The 20,131-nt window shown below is 48.9% G+C and overlaps 1 protein-coding gene across 2 annotated transcripts in view; it reads left to right on the top strand.

Annotated features, from left to right (window-relative positions):
• PEPD (peptidase D) overlaps positions 1-19,244 on the top strand; it is a 288,484-nt gene extending 269,240 nt beyond the window's left edge. For both annotated transcript variants that reach the window (XM_060254148.1, XM_060254147.1), the window contains 3 exons: positions 799-983; positions 6,012-6,203; positions 18,761-19,244. In XM_060254148.1, coding sequence (XP_060110131.1) covers positions 799-983; positions 6,012-6,203; positions 18,761-18,907 — 524 coding nt within the window. In that variant the 3' untranslated portion in view covers positions 18,908-19,244. The remainder of the gene's footprint in view (positions 1-798; positions 984-6,011; positions 6,204-18,760) is intronic.
• The last annotated feature ends 887 nt before the right edge of the window (positions 19,245-20,131 follow it).

Here is a 20,131-nt window from a genome sequence, read left to right on the forward strand (position 1 = left end):
GTCCTTGAAAGGGCAGCTGCTGGGAGAGCCCTCTCCAGCCCCACCCACCTCACAGGGTGTCTGTTGTGGGGGAGGAAGGTAAAGGAGATTGTCAGCCACTCTGAGACTCTTCGGAGTGGAGGGTGGGATATAAATCCAATATCATCTTCTTCTTCTTCTAAAGGCTGTTGTGCAACAGAGCAGACTGTTACAAAGCTGATCAGATTTTTTTTTAAAAAAAAACCTAATGAAAATTATAACAAGCAGTAGCAGTACATTGTTCGGTTTTTCATTGGCATCCTTCCCCCACACAACAACCCTGCACAGTAGGACTAGGTTGGGGCAAACGAACAACGCAGTTCTTCTGTATGTTTACTCAGAAGTAAGTCCCACTGAATTCAGTGGGGCTTACTCCCAGATATGAGTTCTTCGGATTGCAGCCTTAGTGGGCCATGAGAGAATGTTGCCTGTTACCAAAAATAGAAGTGCTGACTTAGGTGGTTACATGGGACACCTCCCGTAAAGTACCCTGGCTGTACTTAAAAAAAAAAAAAAAGCTTTTGTTTAAATACCTTCCATATTTTATTTGCTGCTTTCCATTTGCTCTCTTGCCTTGCAATACAGTCCTTTGAATGTGAAATATCATTTGCAAACAAATGAATGTCCTGCCTTTGGTTTTATTTGTTTTTTTCCTGTATTTTTTTGTAGAAGAAACCAGGGCAATGGCCGCATTTCCGCCCCTGCATTGATCTCAAAGTCTCTTGACACAAGCGACCCTGCCATGGTTACCACTGACCGTCTCCTTCTGCTCTCTCCCAGGGGTCGTCTGGCCTGACATGCACCGTCTGGCTGACCGGGTCCACCTGGAGGAACTCAAGAAAATCGGCATCCTCCAGGGCACCGTGGATGACATGGTGAAGGTTCATCTGGGGGCGGTGTTCATGCCACATGGGCTGGGCCACTTCCTCGGCATTGACGTTCACGATGTTGGAGGCTACCCAGAGGTCAGTGTCAGAACATTCTCAGACGTGCCAGTTAAGCCAGCTGAGTATTCCTTTTGCAATTGCGAAAAGAAACTGAAGTCCAGGGAGGGTCAAGACCACACTCCTTTTCATCCCTCTTCATCCCCACCAAGACAAAAATCTTCCATGTGTCCTGCTGGAACATTCAGTATCTTTGCTTATTCAGGGCTGGATCCTGATCACCATGAAACCTGCAAAATGATACGTCCTCCCCCACCTCCAATAGCCCATTGGTGGGGGAAAGTGCCATCAAGTAGCAGCCCTGTAGGGTTTTCAAGGGTGGTCTGTAGGGTTTCAGAGGTGGTCTGCCATTGCCTGCCTCTGTGTTGCAACCTTGGACTTCTTTGGTGGTCTCCCACCCAAGTACTAACCAAGGCTGATCCTACTTAGCTTCTGAGATATGACAAGATTGGACTAGGCTGGGCCATCCAAGTCAGGGCCAACTAGAGTTCTTGGCAAAAGTTGCCATCAAGTCGCTGCTAACTTATGGCAACCTCATAGGGCAGGGGTGTCAAATATGCAGCCCGGGGGCCAAATCAGGCCCCCAGAAGACTCCTATCAGGTCCCCAAGCAACTGACTCTTGTCTGTTTCCTTCTCCCTCTCTCTTGCTTCCTTCTGCATCTCAACTTGCTTTGCAAGGCTTGCTCAATCGCACAAGAGCTACAGAGCAAAACCTCGATTTTCTCCATTGGTTGAGGCTCCTCCCCCTCCTTGTCCCCTGGGGAGGAAGGGAAAGAGCCAGTCCCTTGGATCCCATGTGAGAAATACAAAGAAAGCACCTTTAAAGCCAACAAGTGCTAATATTTTAAGCATGCTTTATTTTAACTTTTTTTTAAAAAAAGTTTAGTCGTGTTTGTCTGTGTCCTTTCAAAAGTTTATCTCTCTGCTCCCTAATCTTAAATAGGTACACCTGTGGCCTGGCCTGAGAAGGCCCGGCCTGGCCCTACGAGGTCTCATTTATGTCAGATCCGTCCCTCATAACAAATGAGCTCGACACTCCTGCCATAGGGTTTCCAAGGCAAGAGACAAATAGGAGTGATTGGTCATCATTTTGCCTCTACTTAGCCACCTGGGAGTTCCTTGGTGGTCCAGGACCAACCCAGCTTACCTTCTGAGATCTGACAAGGTTGAACAAGGGTTAGCCATCCCAGTCAGGGCCAGCCAGAGCTGTTGGTGAGAAGAGCCATCAAGTTGCCACCGACTCATGTCAACCCCCTAGCATTTTCAAGGCAGATGAATGGAGGTGGTTTGCCCCCGCCTGCCTCTGCGTAGCAACCCTGGAATTCCTTGGAGGTCTCCCATCCAAGTACTAACCTGGGCTGACCCCACTTAGCTTCCAAGATCAGATAAGACTGGGCTAGCCTGGGCTGTCCAGGTCAGGGCACAGCCCATTTTGCCCCGTGAAATTCTGAAGAGGGGAGCAAGGGATCTTCGGGAATATTATGGGCCAATTGGGGGGTGCAGTAGGAAGGTGGAATCAGCAAATGTCTCAGCAGCACCCCCTCCCCTGCCAACAGCAGAGTCATTCTGCAGGCACTTTTGGAACCAGCCCTTCTTGATCTGTTTGTTTGCCTGTTTTACCAGCTTTGCTACACTCTTGGAAGTAGCCATGCAGTTCGTAAGCGACGTTGCAATAAAATCAGGCTATCTGCAAGGAAGCTATTGAAGCAGTTGCTTGGAGGAGCTACCAATAGACTCTGAAACTGGCATCACAAATCTCTCCAGAGATCCAAAACTCCTTCCTGAACCAGAAGGTTATCTTTACAGACCTTCTGAAGTTCAAAAGGGAAACAGCCAGGAAGGCTTCCCGAAGGAAGGAATTCTCCTGAGTCACAACAAAAAAAGACCCAGATCATATTAGTGCTGTCCAGGCCTCCATGACTGAAATTGTGCATCTGGCTTCTGGTGGTGCCTTCTATTTTTTTTTATTATTATTATTATTTGCTGGGTGGCAGAGTGCTGCATCCCAACTCCAGCGAGTGAGCCAAGCTGCATGCAGAGGTCTCCAGCTCAGGGAAGGAAGGAATGGCTAACTCGCTGGTTGCAAAAATTCCTCACTTTCCTCCCCCAGTTCCTCCCAAAAGCCCAACCAGCAGCAAAAACGATACCATGATTTACTCTTTCCATCAGGCAAGGAGCTCTTCCTAGTTTTGAGAGGAAAGCCAACACTTCAGGAGACTCCTGGCTTTGGGGTTAGTTGTGAGAGGGAGAGACCTTTGGAATTCGAAGCAGTCAGAGGTTGCTGCTTCCTACCTGAGCTGTCATTGAAAGGATGGCCAGGATCTGACCGTGTGTTGCCTCTAATTAGGAGGAAATGGACCACTTTGATACAAATGCCACTTCATTTTCCCGCAAGCTGTAGTTTTCTAATCAAGAGCCAGTTTGGAAATAACCCAGGGAAAATCACACCCTTTTCACTGCCAGCATGAATCACGGTAAAACGATAACCATGGTTCCTTCATAGACTTTACTCTGATAGCATCGTATGATTTGCAAACCATGGTTGTGAAGAGTCCTGGTTTGCTGTCCACAGGGATCTGAGTCCAGGCACATGCTGGCATTTCTCCGCATGCTGCTCTCATTGTGCAATGCAATAGATGAGCACTGCTGCACACTTTCATGCCAATTGTGGCAGGGTCACAAATTAATTTTTATTTTTTTTCCTTGCTCTTTTCTCAAGTGTGCACAATTGAAAACTTGGCTCTCCCTCATTTCATCTCTCAACTGCTGTCCGTGACAAAGTTCCTCATGACCCACATAAACCCCTTCCAGATTTTTTTTTTCATGCGCTTAGCCAAGCTATTTATTGTTGGGGGGCATTTCCAGTAAGCAGCTCTCCCACAAATAGAAGCAACCACCCCACACACAAAAATGAAACTGCACATGCCATAACAGCAAAAATGTGCAATTCTTCAGCAGCTACTTTCTTCCAGCAGCTTCTTCGAAAAAACAAAACTCAGACTTTAAAGCAAGAGATTCAGGTAAACTTCTGCAAATTTCTGGACTTCCAGAGCCGCTGGTCATGGCCCACCCACCCAACCCTTGCACAGAGTCTTCAAGAACATGTTTTAATCCTTTTAAAATCCAAACTTCCCTCTGGAAAGCACCATACATGGTTCTCCTTGTCTTCATTTTAGCCTCACAACATTGCTGTGCAGTAGGCTAGGCTGAAAGGGTAAACCAGCCCAAGGACACCCAGTGAGAGCTTCCATGGCAGAGTGGGAATTCGAACCTGGGTCTCCTTGATACTAGTCCAGCATTCCAACCACTATGCTGCTGGGCTGTTGGGACACCACACAGGAGCTCTCTGTGGAGGCTTGCAGCTGTACATCTGCCAGTCCTCGTTGACAACTCATATGAAGCATAACATGCAGTTAATGGATGTGAAGTAGGGTTTGTAGAATCTTTCGGGATCAAGTGCCATGTTCTACTGGAGAAAGTTTTCCTTCCAGACGTTTTGTTCTCGGCTGCGGAGAACGTCCTCAGTGGCGTTGCAGCCGGAGCAGGCGCTCAGACCTTCTTGGCTGCTGTGCATTGAGTGGGGAGCAGCCAACTCAATGCACAGCAGCCAAGAAGGTCTGAGCGCCTGCTCCGGCTGCAACGCCACTGAGGATGTTCTCCGCAGCTGAGAACGAAACGTCTGGAAGGAAAACTTTCTCCAGTAGAACACGGCACTTGATCCCGAAAGATTCTACAAACCCTAATGATGTTACCAGCCGTGAAAACCTGAAATCTTTGATGTGAAGTAGGTTGGCTGAGAAGAAGCCCCTGGTCCAGAGCCACCCAGCAGTTTTTGTGGCAAAGCAGGAGATCTGGACCAGTGTCTCCCAGACCCCAGTCCAGCATTCTAACCGATGTGTTGCATTTCAGAAGCCAGGTCCTGGTCAAGCAGACCCCAATGTGCCAAACCCCCTTTTGTGAAATGTGTAGGATCAGGGATTCTTTGACTCGTGAAGTGAGACCTGGAGGAGTTGGGACTGTGTTCTTCAGCTGTCAGGATGCCTGGAGTATTATTGGGGGGGTGGGTATCAAAATGATCAGCCGGTCTCTGCAGAGCTCTTAATTCCTTGCAGTTTGGCTTGAGGCTGTGCGTCCTCCAAGATCGTGGCATCGTCCCAGTTCTCCGGTCCAGGGAGAGCATTTGTACATTAGTGCTTGTTTATTTTCAATATTCATCGCTCTATGCCTGATGTGTAAGCAAAGCAGGCTCTTGTTAACTCTCTGGAGAACAGTTTGGCTGCAGAGTTCTTGCCTTTCAGCCCAGATCGTAAAATGCACAGAAAGGGGTTTGGACAAGAGTAGAGCCCTGCCTGTTAAGCATACTGTCCCACTTCACAATCCATTGGGTTGAATCTAGGTGGGAGGTGGATGGGGTTGAGCTGCCCTTCAGATGGAGAAGTGAATGTTGAAGATGTGTGACACGATAAAGTGGGTTTTAGGGTCCTGCCCCATTTCTGTTTCCTGGAAAAACTGGCATTTGCAATCTCCAAATCCAGGAGGAGGGAGGGATCCTGTGGATCCACTCCTCTAGCAGAAGGAGACTTGCAGATCTGCAGATCTTGCCCTGGTGCAAGAAGCTTCTTTTGCTAGAGAAAAGGGGGCTAGATCCCATGGAACTGTTTCTCTAGCAGAGGAAAGTGCCTCTGCTAGTGGAATGAATCCGTGGGATCCAACCCACAAGCCTGTTCCTGCAGATCTTCAGGAGTCACCGTGCACTTCAAAATGCTGGCCTAAAATACTGCTTGGATCTCACAGGAATTTCCTTAAAGTCAGTACTGAAAACTGAGAGGTGCTAACTAATGACAGGGTTTATTGGCGATGATCAATGGAATTGTCCTGAGCAAAAAGGCCAGTGGTCTTACATATGGAAATTAGTCCTGTGAAGAATTGGTTGCAGTTTTTGTTGGGGGTGGGGAGGGGGGATGGACAACTGCTTTGATCCAGCACAACTCTTCTTACGCTCTTCAAAGCGGGTTAAGTGCAGCGTTTTCCTGACTCTTCTTTTCCAGGGCGTGGAACGCATTGACCTGCCAGGCCTCCGAAGCCTGCGGACAGCCCGTGTTCTACAGCAGGGCATGGTGCTGACGGTTGAGCCCGGCATCTACTTCATTGACCACCTCTTGGATCAGGCCCTTGCCGATCCAATTCAGGCTTGCTTCATCAACAACAACATCCTTCCTCGTTTCCGAGGCTTTGGCGGGGTAAGTAACTCTATTGGGGCATGGGCACCAGGTGTCTGTCATGTGACATTGTGTGTGGACGGGCAGCTGTGGAGCAGTTCTGCTGCACAGGTAGAGAAGTCTAAGGTCCAAGCATTTCAGATCTGCAATCAGCCTTTACAACAGTCCCGTAAGGTAGGTCAGTGTGAATCTCCTCGCATTTCAGAGAGCATGAGAATGACACGCCCAAAGTCCCTTACCGAGTTCTTCACATAGGAGAGATTTGAAACATATTCATAGCTGTTCTTCCTCAGAGTTCCCTGTGATGCTTTATACCACCTGCCAGCAGGGCTTGGCAACCACACTGCAGCTGCCAGCACTCTCCAGCAATTCCTGTGTAAAAGCGCAGCAGGAGATCGATTTGGATGGGACTGTGCCATGGGGGAAGAGGGGCTCGTGCCTTCCTCCGTTCTATGCAGCTCCTTGTAGGGCAAATAACGCCTATGGCTCATAAGCCGTTTTGGCTCCCCAAAATAGCATGGGAGATGGGAGGCAGGAGCTCCTCCTTCCTTCATGGTCCCAATCTGAATTGGGCCCCTGCTTCACTTTTACACAGGAGCTTCCTCCGGGGTTTTGCATAATATGAATGAAACATAACATGCAGTTTGGGCCTAAAGGACTGCAAGAATGGACAAAGGGGGGCTCCTGATATCACAGAAACGGGGAGTGACTTTGGACAAGAGACAGAAAAAGGAATGCCCTGTACTTGGACACCATGTTCAAAGCAATTTAGGGGGCAATATTTGTGAGTTTCCTGCATAGTGCAGGAGGTTTTTATTTTATTTATTTTATTTATTTGGTGACTTCTATCCCGCCCTTCCCACAAGTGGCTCAGGGCGGCTTACAACAACAATAAAACAGTAAAATCAGAGCAAGTTATTACCTCTAAAATCAGACAATTAAAACCTAAAAACCTTAAAATTAAACATTAAACTATACAGTATAAACACAAAAATCTGGTAGCTACATTATCTCATCAGGCATAGGCTAACCGGAAGAGGGCTGTCTTACAGGCCCTGCGAAACTGAGCAAGGTCCCGCAGGGCCCTCACCTCTTCCGGTAGCTGGTTACACCACATAGGGGCCATTGTAGAAAAGGCCCTGTCTCTAGTTGCCTTGAGACGCACTTCCTTGGGCCCGGGGATGATGAGCAGATTTTGAGTGCCAGACCTCAGTACTCTCTGGGGAACGTGTGGGGAGAGACGGTCCCTCAGGTAGGCAGGTCCCAGGCCATATAGGGCTTTAAAGGTGATGACCAGCACCTTGTACCGGACTCGGTATATTATTGGAAGCCAGTGCAGAGCCCGAAGGCCCGGCCGGATGTGCCCCCACCTTGGGAGGCCCAGTAACAGCCGGGCCGCGGCATTCTGCACTAGCTGCAATTTCCGGGTCCGGCACAGGTTGGACTAGATGACCCTGGAGGTCCCTTCCAACTCTATGATTCTGTGATTCAATCCCAGAGCCATGCCTGAAAACACCGGTGTGTATCCAGCGGAGTGGATCTCCAAGAATGCCAGCGGAGTTCATCTCCAAGAATAAGCAGTATTCCCTTAACACAACTGTCACAACGCTGGATGCGGCCTGATCCCTGCGCAATCCGTGTGCTTACCATTTCCTGCTTTGAAACACCACTCTTTAACTGGATTAGATTTAATATTAAAAACGTAGGATAACATTCTCTAATGCTAATGCTGTGCTTTGCATAAGCAGAAATGGCTTTTGGGGTTTTTTTGCGCAACAGTGTATTGCAGTTTTAACCAAAAAAACTTGTGTTAATAGCACTGGCTTTTGTTCTAGCAAAAATGGACCACTGGGCGTGCGCCAGTGCACTGGGGAGGCAGACCTTTTATCTGCATTCAGCACCTTTCAACTTCTTGCCTTTATGAATCACTGTGTCTGCCTAGCAGAGCCCCTGCTCAGTGCCTATGGCACACACACTTTGTTATGTATTTCTCCTTAGTGATAGACCTAAAGCATCTGTGCCTTGCAATGGCCATCTAGCTGTCATCTCTGTAGTGTGAGAACAACACCCCCAGAAATCCACCCAGAAAAGGTCTGTAGGGATGAGTCCAGGTGTCTCCAAGTGAAATTTCATGTCTCTTTATAGACCTTCTCATGGGAGGAGGGGCTTAGTGAGAGGTTGAAAGCATAAAACTTCCAGATCTCTCTGGGACAAGTGAATCGTTTCCATAATTCTGGCTGTGGTGTTTAATAGTCTGTGGATTTTGGAATTCCCAGCAATGAGGAATATGTGCTAGAGAGAAGCAAAGGGCTTTGATGCCTTGGCCCTGGAGAGATCCTTGGGTGAGAAGCCATTGGGGACTGCTAGAAACCAGGAGGATATTAGGGCAATTATGAGAAAGAGGACAGGGCTGGTGGCCCCGGAGCAGCATGGAACAAGATGCTGAAGGGAGGGGGGTTTGCAGAGGTACCACAAAATCGTATTAGTGACCTGCGTCTCCGGAGGTTTGGAAAAACCGTTGGTTTTTATACCCTGCTTTTCTCTATCCAGAAGAGGTTCAAAGGGGCTTACAGTTGCTTTCCCCTTCCTCTCTGCACAACAGCACCTTGTTGAGGTAGGTGGGGCTGAGAGAGTTGTGGAGGCAGAGTGGGGAAGCAAACCCGGCCCTCCAGCTTAAGAGTCCACTGCTCTTAACCACCATACCGTGCCACTCTCCACCACTACACCACACTGTGAGATCCTCAGGAGAGCTCTTGTGTCAGGGAAACCTCGGCATTCGCTGGCATTCAGCCTCTGCATGCCAATGCCAGGAGGCAGTAATGGGAGACAGTGACAGCTTTTGTGCCCCATTGCTGGCCCTCCAGAGGAACTGCTTGGCTGCTGTGTGAGAGAGTATGCTGGACTAGACCTCCCCCAGTATTGGTACTAACTGAGGCTGTGAATCCTCAGCAGGGTTGGAAAGTAATATCCGTGCTCTTTAAATTTTAAACAATCATGTCTTCACTCTGCTTGCATGCACGTTCCAGCTAATACTAATATTTCCTTATCTACTTCTGCTGGTGGGCAATAATCCAACTGAATGGGATGGTTGTCTGGGTTTATCAAGTTAGGGAAGAAGCAAAGAAGTATTGATAGAATTATTCCTTCGTTTATCCTTGATTTTATACTAAATTTAGATGTTTATAGTTTTAAATGGCATCTTATTTTTGTCAGCGAAGGGTTCATGGAAGTTTCAAAATGATCAGACTTGTCTTTGTTAAAAACTAAGTTGCATTTATTGATAACTACAATGTTACTCTAAGCATGAATTCATTGGAACTGATAACAAGCAGCTTGAATCATTGGCATTTATGGATACACTTCAAAGGATTTGGGCTTTAAACTATTTCCCATAATAAACTACAGTCTGTCTCCGCAAGTAACACTTTCACATGCCCACTTATCTCTCGCAGTTTGATGGTTACATCCCCCTCCTGGTGATGTCCTTGCTCGGCTCAGGAGGTGCCTGGGAAGTTAGCTGGGCACTTTGCACTTCAAAGGCCTCGCTGGCCTTTGGAACCTTGGTAACATCCATTCTCACCCACCCTCTGTTACTATGCAAGGCATTTGGATTAGTAGCATAGAGATTTATTAAGCATTCAGGTTAGTAAGCAGTAAATAATAAATTCAGGAATCAAATATAACTTCAATGAAACATAGTCTGACAATTTTATAGTATTGCTTTCTACTTGTTATTATCCAGATTCTTATGAACAAATGCCTAGTAAAGGTTTTACAGATACAGACTAGAGGGACTGCTGGTCTAATCCAGCAAGGCCCTTATTTTTTGTAAGGATTCCTTTCATTGGAGGAAAGCATCAGTGCAAGTGTGGAACAGATCCAGGGGGTGTTGAATTGACCATCATTTTCTGGTGGGATTGTGCAGTGGCTACCAGGCTTTGCAGATCTCTGTGGCTGGAGCTTGATTCGAGTAAGCAGAGATAGACAAGAGATCCCTATGGAGGAAAACCAGCCTCCCTTAGGGAGATGGGTGCTACACACACATCGCTCACCCTACCCATGGTAAGGCCATATTTCACCATGGCACATTGACTGGGTCAGAGCAGTCATGGAAACAGGACCTCTGATGCAGCTGAGTTTGCATCGCCAGCTTGATAAAGGGAAGGCTGTGTGTTCGCTGAACAGCCGGGCTTGTGAGTCATCCGTCCTCACGGGTTTGAAAGCCCTGTGTGCCGAGTATACAATCTTATCAAGCCAGGTGGGACTTTACCTTCTGCTGCTGAGTCCTCTCCCCCGGGTTGGAGAGGTTATCTTGGCTTCGGGCTGTTCCTTTATCCAAGTTTGCAAGGCAGCCGGGATCCTGGGCCCTGAAAGGAACGAAGTGTGCCATTTCCAGAGTAAAAGATTTTTGCAGTGTCAGCTTTAAGTAGCTTGGTGTAAAACAGGAAAGGGGAGAAGAAGGATGCACTTCGGCAAAGCACCCTGCCTGACACCTACATAGTACCGTGTGAGGTACCTCCACGCCAGACCAACCCCCCTACTGCATCAGCCTTGCAAGAGATTCTGGTGTTTTGACTCCAGACGTCTGCATTCATGCTTTTTCCCCATTGCCTTCTATTTTACCTGGGGTCAGTTCTATCTTTTTGGAATGGCGTTTCGTAAAATCCCTAGGCACAGATGCTATACTGTGGCCCTTCTCAGAGCACAGTGAGAGCTGCTTGCGTCAAACGGATGTTTCCCCACCCCTTTGCAAGAAGCAGGTTTGTTTCATAGGTTTCCTTTTACCCTGGAAGTAAAAGGGCTAAGTATCATGGGGCCACGGGGTTGCAGGTACCCCCAGCTGGGGTTCCAGTTCCACACCGTTTGCAGCCTAAGGCTAGAGAAAGGGGGGGAGCTGGCCAGTCAGAAGCAGTGAGGAGAGCCTAGCAAGCACAGTTGCCTGGGCGCCATCATGATTCGAACATGGGGCTGGTGTGAGGGAGGGTCTCCACAAAGAGGCCGTCAATAGCAAATGTGGGATGTCCAAAAGCTCAGCCGCTGGAGTCCCCATCTCCAGATGACTGATAATGTCGCATGCTGGCTGGGCAGTGGAACATTGTAGGTGAAGCAGTACTGCCGTGTGGCGTCTCAGCCTTAGGTGTCAATGATTTCATCTCTGCATAAAACGGTACAGCCGGTTTCCAAAAGTTCCGTAACAATTGGCTAGGGACAAACAATTTGTAACAAAAAATGGGCAGTAAGGTGGATCTTGAAAAGGCCTAAAATAAATACAGTATTTAAACAATGTTTATTGATTTGAGAACATGGAATTTATTATGCGTAACCAAGCCTTTAGCAGAGATAAATAATAGTTGCGGGGGTTGCATCTCTAATATCTGTTATGAAGTAAACACAATCTTATGTTTAAACCATGATCCCAAGTGCACTCGTAGTGCTATAAACAAGTCTTGAAAGCTGCAGTATTTGCGGCGGGTACCAAAGCATGTCTGGCTGTGTAGCAAAGAGAATGCATGCACACACAAGTCGAAAATAGAAGCTGTTAATATTGTGGTAAGGGGCTTAGAAATGATGTTAAGGTAACTCCTGTATGCCCTGACTGGGATAAGCTAGGCTAGCCCAATCTCATCAGATCTTGGAAGCTAAGGTCAGTCTTGGCTAGTCCTCGGCTGGGAGACCACCAGGGAGGTCTGGTGTTGCTAGGCAGAAAGAGGCAATAGCAAACCAGATCTACCTCTTGCCTGGAAAACTCTACGAGGTCGTCATAAGTTGGCTGCGACTTGACAACCAAAAAACTCAACAAAACCTCTCCTGTATATGTAGCTCCCCCCCCCCCCTTGCCTAGATTACATTTGTGTTAAAAACGTGTGAAAAATGCAGTATGAAACGTGTTACTTTAAACCTTTATTTTAAGCTGGGGGTCTTGGCCTGTCATTAACATTTATTTTAAGTGGCAGTTCCTTCCTGGGTATGTGCAGGAGGACACCCCGCCCCCCCCCCCCCAAAAAAAAGATGCACATATTTAAAATCCTTTACGGATAGCAGTGCTGTTAAGCTGATCCTGTAGGGCAGTGGTCCCCAACTTTTTTGGCCCCAGGGACCGGCCGGCCTGCTGATCGAGGCCCCAGGGCCGGCAGGCTGGGGGCACCCAATTCGGCCTTCCCCCCACCTTCCCACGGTGCCTCCTCCCTCCGTTTTCCACTCCTGTTTCCTCCTCCCTCCTTCACCCCCGCACAGCCTCACCACCGCCCCCTGCGCAGCTTCACAGCCTCCTCCTCCCTCCTTCCCCCCCCCACGCAGCCTTGCTGCCTCTTAAAGGTGCAACTTGACTCCTACTTTATTCTACTGCTCCAGACCAGCACGGCTGCCCACTTGGATCTATCTCCTCCCCTCGTTTTCCTCCTCCCATTTCCTCCCTTTGCTCCCCCCCCCCCCAGCGCAGGCTCGCCGCAGGCACCCAGTGCCCCCAGAACGGGAAGGCAAAAAGCTCGACACCATCGGGAGGAAGATATACTCCCTCACAACGGCCACGACTAAGATACATAATTACATGGCATGCTTCTCAGCATACGCCTACAACTTGACCACCTTCCTTAACACACTGATCCCATCTCTACCTGAGGCATCCCAGAAATCAGCGACCAATGCCTTGCAGGAGCTAGCCAGAGTAAGCAAACAGCAGATCAACACTGCTCGTCACGCTGCACAGTGTTCCTCCAAAACCTTGGCCTCAGCCATAGCCCTTCGCAGACACGCGTGGCTTAGATCCTCGTCCCTCCAACCTGACATCAAGTACAAGGTTGAGGATTTGCCCTTCGATGGCCTTGGCTTATTCAATGCAACTACGGATGACATTCTCACATCAGTAGACGACGGCAGGAAGAGGGCGAAACGACTGGGAGTCTCGCAACATCCAGCACAGGAACTGGAGGCCCAGCCATTATAAGGGAACCAGGTCCCCGAGACAACAGGAGTCATGGCGACGCAAACCACCACAATCTAAACCCTCCTTTCAGCACCGACGCCCTCAAACAGCCAAGAAACCTGCAGCTACCTCCAAACCGTCTCTTTGACCACCCTGCCCCGAGCCGTCCAGTTTCCCCCCATCAGCCGCAGCCTTCCACACACACTCGTCTGCAACCGTTCTACCCTGCCTGGAGAGACATCACTTCGGACTCCTGGGTCCTCGCCATCATTCAAAGGGGCTACCTAATAGAATTCGCATCCACTCCGAAACACCACAGATTCCTCACCACACCTCCGTCCACTCCCCTGCAAGCGGAAATCGCGTCTCTGCTGGACAAAGGCGCGATAGAACCAGTTCCACCTCAATACCATCGCACCGGATTTTATTCCCGCTACTTCCTGGTGCCAAAGAAGGACGGTGGACTCCGCCCCATCCTCGACCTCCGCAAACTCAACCTGCACATAACCTACAAGAGATTCCGTATGATCACACTCCAGGCAATCCTCCCGCTCATCCCAGAACAAGCATGGATGGCGTCCATAGACCTTCAGGATGCCTATTTCCACATCACAATCAATCATCGTCACAGAAGGTTTCTCAGGTTCGCCATCGGGGAACAGCACTTCCAGTTCTGCTCCCTCCCGTTCGGCCTATCCACAGCCCCGAGGGTTTTCACCAAGTGTATGGCAGTGGTAGCAGCCACACTACGTCAGCAACACATATCAATTTACCCGTACATAGACGACTGGCTGATCGTCGCACACTCGAAGGAACAGCTGCAACTGGACGTCTCCGCTACCCTCTCTCTCCTGGCCACCCTAGGCCTCCAAGTCAACCTATCAAAGTCCAAACTGGCTCCTACCCAGTGAATCCAGTTTATAGGAGCAGACATCTCCACAGTCTCTCAAACGGCCTCCCTACCTCAAGACAGAGTACTCAGTATACAGGCTCTGGCCACCACCATCATCGCCCAGCGATCGCAAACAGCCCTCACATTCCAGAGAATGTTAGGCCTCATGGCAGCAACCACCGCAGTTTTGTGCTTCGCGAAGCTGCACATGCGACCCCTGCAGATGTGGTTCGTCAGGACCTTCCATCCGCACACACAGCACCAGTCCACGCTACTCACCCTACCGCCACACATCATAACATCCCTCAAGTGGTGGACAATGGAACGTCACCTCCGCAAGGGCATGCCGTTCAAACAGGCACCCCCCTCGGTGATTCTCACCACAGACGCCTCCAAGTGGGGATGGGGAGCCCACTTGGGAACCCTCACAGTACAGGGCCAGTGGTCAGACCACGAACGCTCTCTCCACATAAACTGCCTAGAGCTCCTCGCAGTGCACAAGGCCTTACGGTCCTTCCTCCCATCGCTGAGGAACCAGCACGTCCAGGTCACCTCCGACAACATCGCCACGGTCTTCTACATCAACAGACAGGGAGGCACCGCCTCCATCAGACTCTGCAAGAGGGCCCTGGCGTTGTGGCACTGGAGCATAAGCCAGGGCATCTTCCTCACGGCTGTTCACCTACCAGGAACCGAAAACACCCAGGCAGATGCCCTGAGCCGCCACTCGACCAACAACCACGAGTGGTCCATCAACAGCAAATACATCCGACAGATCTTCAGCATCTTCGGGACCCCGAAAGTAGATGTATTTGCTTCACCGTCAAATGCCCAATGCATCCACTTCTACATGAGGGGTCCTCCGTCTCATCTCTCCAAGGGGGACGCCTTCCTCCAAACGTGGAAGGGAGCACTCCACTACCTCTTTCCCCCCGTTCCACTTATCACCAGAGTTCTACAGAAAATTCAAGTAGACCGCACGAATTGCATCCTAATAACCCCATGGTGGCCCCGCCAGCCATGGTTTACAACCTTGCTGCTTCTGTCCAACAATACATTCCTCCTACTTCCTCAAGCGCAGGACCTCCTCTTCCAACAGGACGGCAAGGTCCTGCATCACAACCCAGCATCACTCAAATTGACAGCTTGGAGGATCAGTTTCTAGAGTTTCCCCCTGAGGTCCGCCAGGTCCTAGTGAATTCCAGAAAGCCATCCACTAGAAAATCCTATCTACTTAAGTGGAAGCGTTTCTCTCACTATGCCTCACAGCATAACTTCGACCCCAGCTGCGCCACCATATCCCAGGTGCTAACCTATACCCTAACGCTCTCCAGGGCGGGGCTCTCATACTCTTCACTGAAGGTACACCTGGCAGCCATCTCAGCCTTCCACCCCCGCATTGGGGGCACGACTGTCTTCTCTCACCATGCTACCAGAGCCTTCCTCAAGGGCATCATTCGCCTACACCCACCAGTCAAACAAATTCTTCCTACCTGGAGCCTCTCTCTTGTCCTAAGCCAGCTCATGAAACCACCTTTTGAGCCCATGGCTTCTATTCCACTACACCTGCTGTCATGGAAGACAGCCTTACTCACGGCTCTCACCACAGGCAAGAGGGCCAGCGACATCTGTGCACTCATGGCGGACCCACCATATACGATCTTTCACAATAGCACGGTGGTCCTCAGACCCGACCCGACATTCCTGCCAAAGGTCGTCTCTCCCTTTCATCTGGGGAGACAATCAACCATACCAGCCTTCTTTCAGCACCCCACGGATGCAGGGCAAAGGGCGCTCCATAACCTGGACGCACGTAGGGCCCTAGCCTTTTACATAGACAGAACCCGCCAATTCCGTAGAGACCCTAGACTCTTTGTCGCGTACGCCGCCCACAACAAGGGCAGCAAAATATCTACTCAGAGACTTTCCAAGTGGCTCGTTGCCGCTATTGAACTCTGCTACCAACTGGCGAAACAGCCAGTTCCTCAACACATACGAGCCCACTCGACCAGAGCCGTGGCTACCTCGTCAGCCTTCATGAGGGGCATCCCTATAGAGGACATCTGCGCTGCAGCCGTCTGGTCCTCTACATCTACCTTCGCCTCGCACTACGCTCTTGACGTCCGTGCCCGGCGTGATGCCTCCTTCGGACAAGCAGTGCTGCGCTCCATCTTCGACTAACCACCGTGAGTACTATACTCTTTACGTTTTTGTCCTAACCATGCATATTCTTACAGATCCAGCACCCACCTCCGAAGAAATAGCTCGCTAATCACCCATATGTGTGAATGCACAGAGACCACGAAGAAGATGGACAGGTTTCTTACCTGTAACTGGTGATCTTCGAGTGGTCATCTGTGCAATCACACAGACCCACCCAGCCTTCCCCGCTGCTGGACGCTCATCTAGCACATTCGTTTCCACCTATCCGGCGGCGGGAAGAAACTGAGTGGCTAAGTGCCTCCCCCTCGTCCAGGCATGCGCAGTGCCTGCCTCCTCCCCAGGACGAGTGGGAGGCGCGCCAGATCTGCGATCAAGATTGCTTTGAATTCTCCGAGGTTGGGACCAATCCTGCGGATTACCCCATATGTGTGATTGCACAGATGACCACTCGAAGATCACCAGTTACAGGTAAGAAACCTGTCCTTTCCGACTCTGGAGTGACATTGCTTTCACAACGTTTTCATGGCAGACTTTTTATGGGATGGTTTGCAATTTCCTTCCCCAGTAATCTACACTTCCCTCCCCCCAGCAAGCTGGGTACCCATTTTACCAACCTCGGAAGGATGGAAGGCTGAGTCAACCTTGGGCCGGCTACCTGAATCCAGCTTCCACTGGAATCGAACTCAGGTGGTGAGCAGAGAGTTCAGACCACAGTACTGCAGTACTGCTGCTTTACCACTTTGTGCCACGGGGCCGCTCGTGTATTAAAGTGTATTTAAGCCAGGTCCATAACGCGCTTAAATTAATGTCAAACAAATTAGACAATCTTGTGAACACCTCATTGAATACTTTAATAGGGCTCGTTGGCCTGGCGTTGTTTAAACAAATGGATTATTTTGCAAGCAGGAGGGCAAACATTAAACTGGCATTATTTTTAGATTAAAACGCCCAGAGGTCAGAGGCAATTAAAGCCGGTGTGTGGTTGGGGTTGCCAGGGGCTTGTGTTCCTTTGGATTCGACACCTTGCTAAAATTGATTTTTATGGCAGCTTTAGAGGCTCAGCTAGTACATTTCTGATAAGATAAGGGGATGGAGCAACTGAGTCGGCATATTTGACCTGTGGAGGAAATTAAAAGAGAGCAGAGAACAGCCCGGCCTTTTCATTCATGCCCAAATGAGAACTCGAAAGGTTCTGAAGTTCTTAGTAACCCTATCAGCTGCAAGCATCGGTTGCCCTGATTTTTTTTTAAAAAAAAAAGATGAGAGAGCAGGCGTGCAGAAAATTGGTAACAGAGCTCAACGCCGCAGTCACCAGGCCCCAAACAGGGAGAGTGCTGGACCTGTGGCCACAAACCTAGTGCTGTGTTGTTGGCTCTGGTCTTTCTTCATAGAGGCTCTAAACCAATTGCAACCAATTAAGAAACATTCTAAGCTGCATGCGCATTCCCCCCACGCCTGAGCAGCCAAGCATTTTCACGAGAGGAGGGACTGGGTCCGTTACTGTGCTTCCTACTTCCCCCAGCCAAGGAAAGGTGGTATGGGATCTGAGTGCCCCCAGTTGTGCTCTGACTGGCCGGGCCTGTTCCTGACCTGGTAAAAACAAATGGCTGGAATTCCAAGTTACTTCCATTTCAGCCATTAAGGGGTTAACAAACATTAGTTGTTAGTAAACAGGACATGACATGATGTGGTTTGTATCCAATTAGAAACTGTCTGTAATGTATGCCTCTTAAAACCAAGAAGGAAGTGTGTTTGACCTGTAACCTCACTAGTGGTCAATTAGCACCTTGTTTGTAAGAATGCTTTGTTCTTCTATGCAGGGCCGGCGCGTGGGAGTTGGCAGGGTAGGCGGCTGCCTAGGGTGCTACCCTACCCGGGGGACGCCACAAGGTGCCCTCTTATTCCCCTTGCTCCTTCCCCAGCTGGAAGGTGCTGCTTGGCCGCCACTCTCTTTGGAGGCTCCAAAGAACGTGGCGTTTTAGTGCCGCCTGGCTGCTTTCAAGCCGAAAGCGGCCAGGTGCTGCTAAAACACCGCGCTATTCGGAGGTTTCCCAGGAAGCCTCCAGAGAGCATGGTGGCGCTTTCAGCTTGAAAGTGGCCAGGCAGCGCAGGGGCCGCCCATCGCTCTTTCCCCCCATGCTGCCTGCACAATGATGCCACTAGTGCTGTTATCACGGTGCGTGCCCGAAAAAAATTAAAGGGAGCTTGTGGGGGGCGGCGTGGCACAAGGGTCTGCCCGGAGTGGCAGAACCCCTAGTGCCAGGCCTGCTTCTATGCAGCTGATCTTTCAGTCTTTGTCTTGCTGGGAAGAAGCAGCAGCAGCAGCAAGGACCACCATTATGAAAATAGCCATGTAACGATTAGGATGTAGTTAGCAAGGTAGAATGCATTTTTATATTTTCTTTCATCCCAGCTACCCTTCCCTAATGTTTTTCAGTTAACTGTGTTTCTTTTTAAGCATGTGTCTTGTCTCCACGCTGTCTGCACATCACCTCTGAATTTTAAACAAATATCCCAACACAAAGCCACTTCCTTTTGTGTTAAGTGATCCTGTACTTCCATGAACTTGAGCACGTTGGTCTTTTCTTGTCTTTTCCTCAGGTACGAATTGAGGAAGACATTGCTGTGACAGCCACCGGGATGGAGCTGCTGACCTGTGTCCCCCGCACTGTGGCACAAATCGAAGCCTTCATGGCTGAAGCTAAAAGCGGCACCAAATCCTTTGCTCCCAGCTCTGGCCGAAAGTAATGGCAGGCTTCCTCAAGTCTGGGATGCCTGCATCTCTGCAACACATCCAGTTCTGCAGGTAGCCCACTGGGCTTACAATAGTGATATTCCTAAAACAGGAACTTTTGAGGTTTCAGATGCTCAGTAATAATAACCAAGTGCCATATAATAACCAAGTGCCAAGGACCTCAGCCTAACCAAATGCTTTCTGAATCACACATGTAGCCTTTGTATGGGGGGAGGTCTCCGATTTTTTAGCAACTGCAAGAATCAACAATATTCAGCTTTCTTTTTTAACTTCAAGATGAATCATTAGGCATTATGGAGCTAAATGAATCAATAAAAGCTTTGCCTGAAATGTTTGGTTTTGTTTGGTTTTTCTGGGGTTTGGGTAACCTAGGAAGCAAATTTCAGTCCATTCACTTTGAAATACAATTTAGAGCAATAGAATTGTTCTTTGAGAGGAACTGGTTAGCCACTGTGAGACAGGGCTAGATGGACCATTGGTGTGATCTAGCAGGCCTCTACTTATGTTCTTAAATTAAGATTCCAGATACGATCCCCAAACATTAAAGGCTGTGGGACTCTCACAGATGGGTTTATTGAATTCTTTTCACTACATATCCCATAGAAGTGAAGTTCGCACATTACATACCATAGTTGTAACTAGCTAATTTTGTGCCAGAGGCAAGAATATAAAATTGTATGCCCCCTATACTTTCATAGTAGTTATTTTGGTAAAACAATAAATACTTCGGTAACAAAAAGCAACGTTTATTTTAGTCATGAGATCTGCATACCCAATCAACTAATGTATAAGTCAGTATTTAACTTACTATTTAAAAGTACAAAAGTAAACTATATCAGGTATGGCCATTTTTTTACAATTGCACTTTTCGCTCTGTCAGTGGTATTAACACCAGAGACAATAATATGAGCCACCTAGCACTGATCGCTTGAATGAATTTAACCATTTCTATTTCAAACTTTCTCGGATGCTGCAAAGCAACCAGCCACTATTCTTAACAAGTGTGGGAAGCAGGCAGCACAGAACCGCTAAGATAAACATGGAAAGAGCTGTCAAAATTGCAGCCAAATGTTACCAATCTACATAGATGAAAAGATTTTTTCTTTAAAGGCAGAAAATGATAAATAACTTTGTATGGAGCACGAAGAGGCCAAAAATAAGATTTAAAATATTACAGGATGGAAAAAAGAGAGGAAGTTTAGCTACACCAAATATAA

This window comes from Heteronotia binoei, chromosome 14, assembly GCF_032191835.1.
Source record: "Heteronotia binoei isolate CCM8104 ecotype False Entrance Well chromosome 14, APGP_CSIRO_Hbin_v1, whole genome shotgun sequence".
Taxonomy (NCBI): domain Eukaryota; kingdom Metazoa; phylum Chordata; class Lepidosauria; order Squamata; family Gekkonidae; genus Heteronotia; species Heteronotia binoei.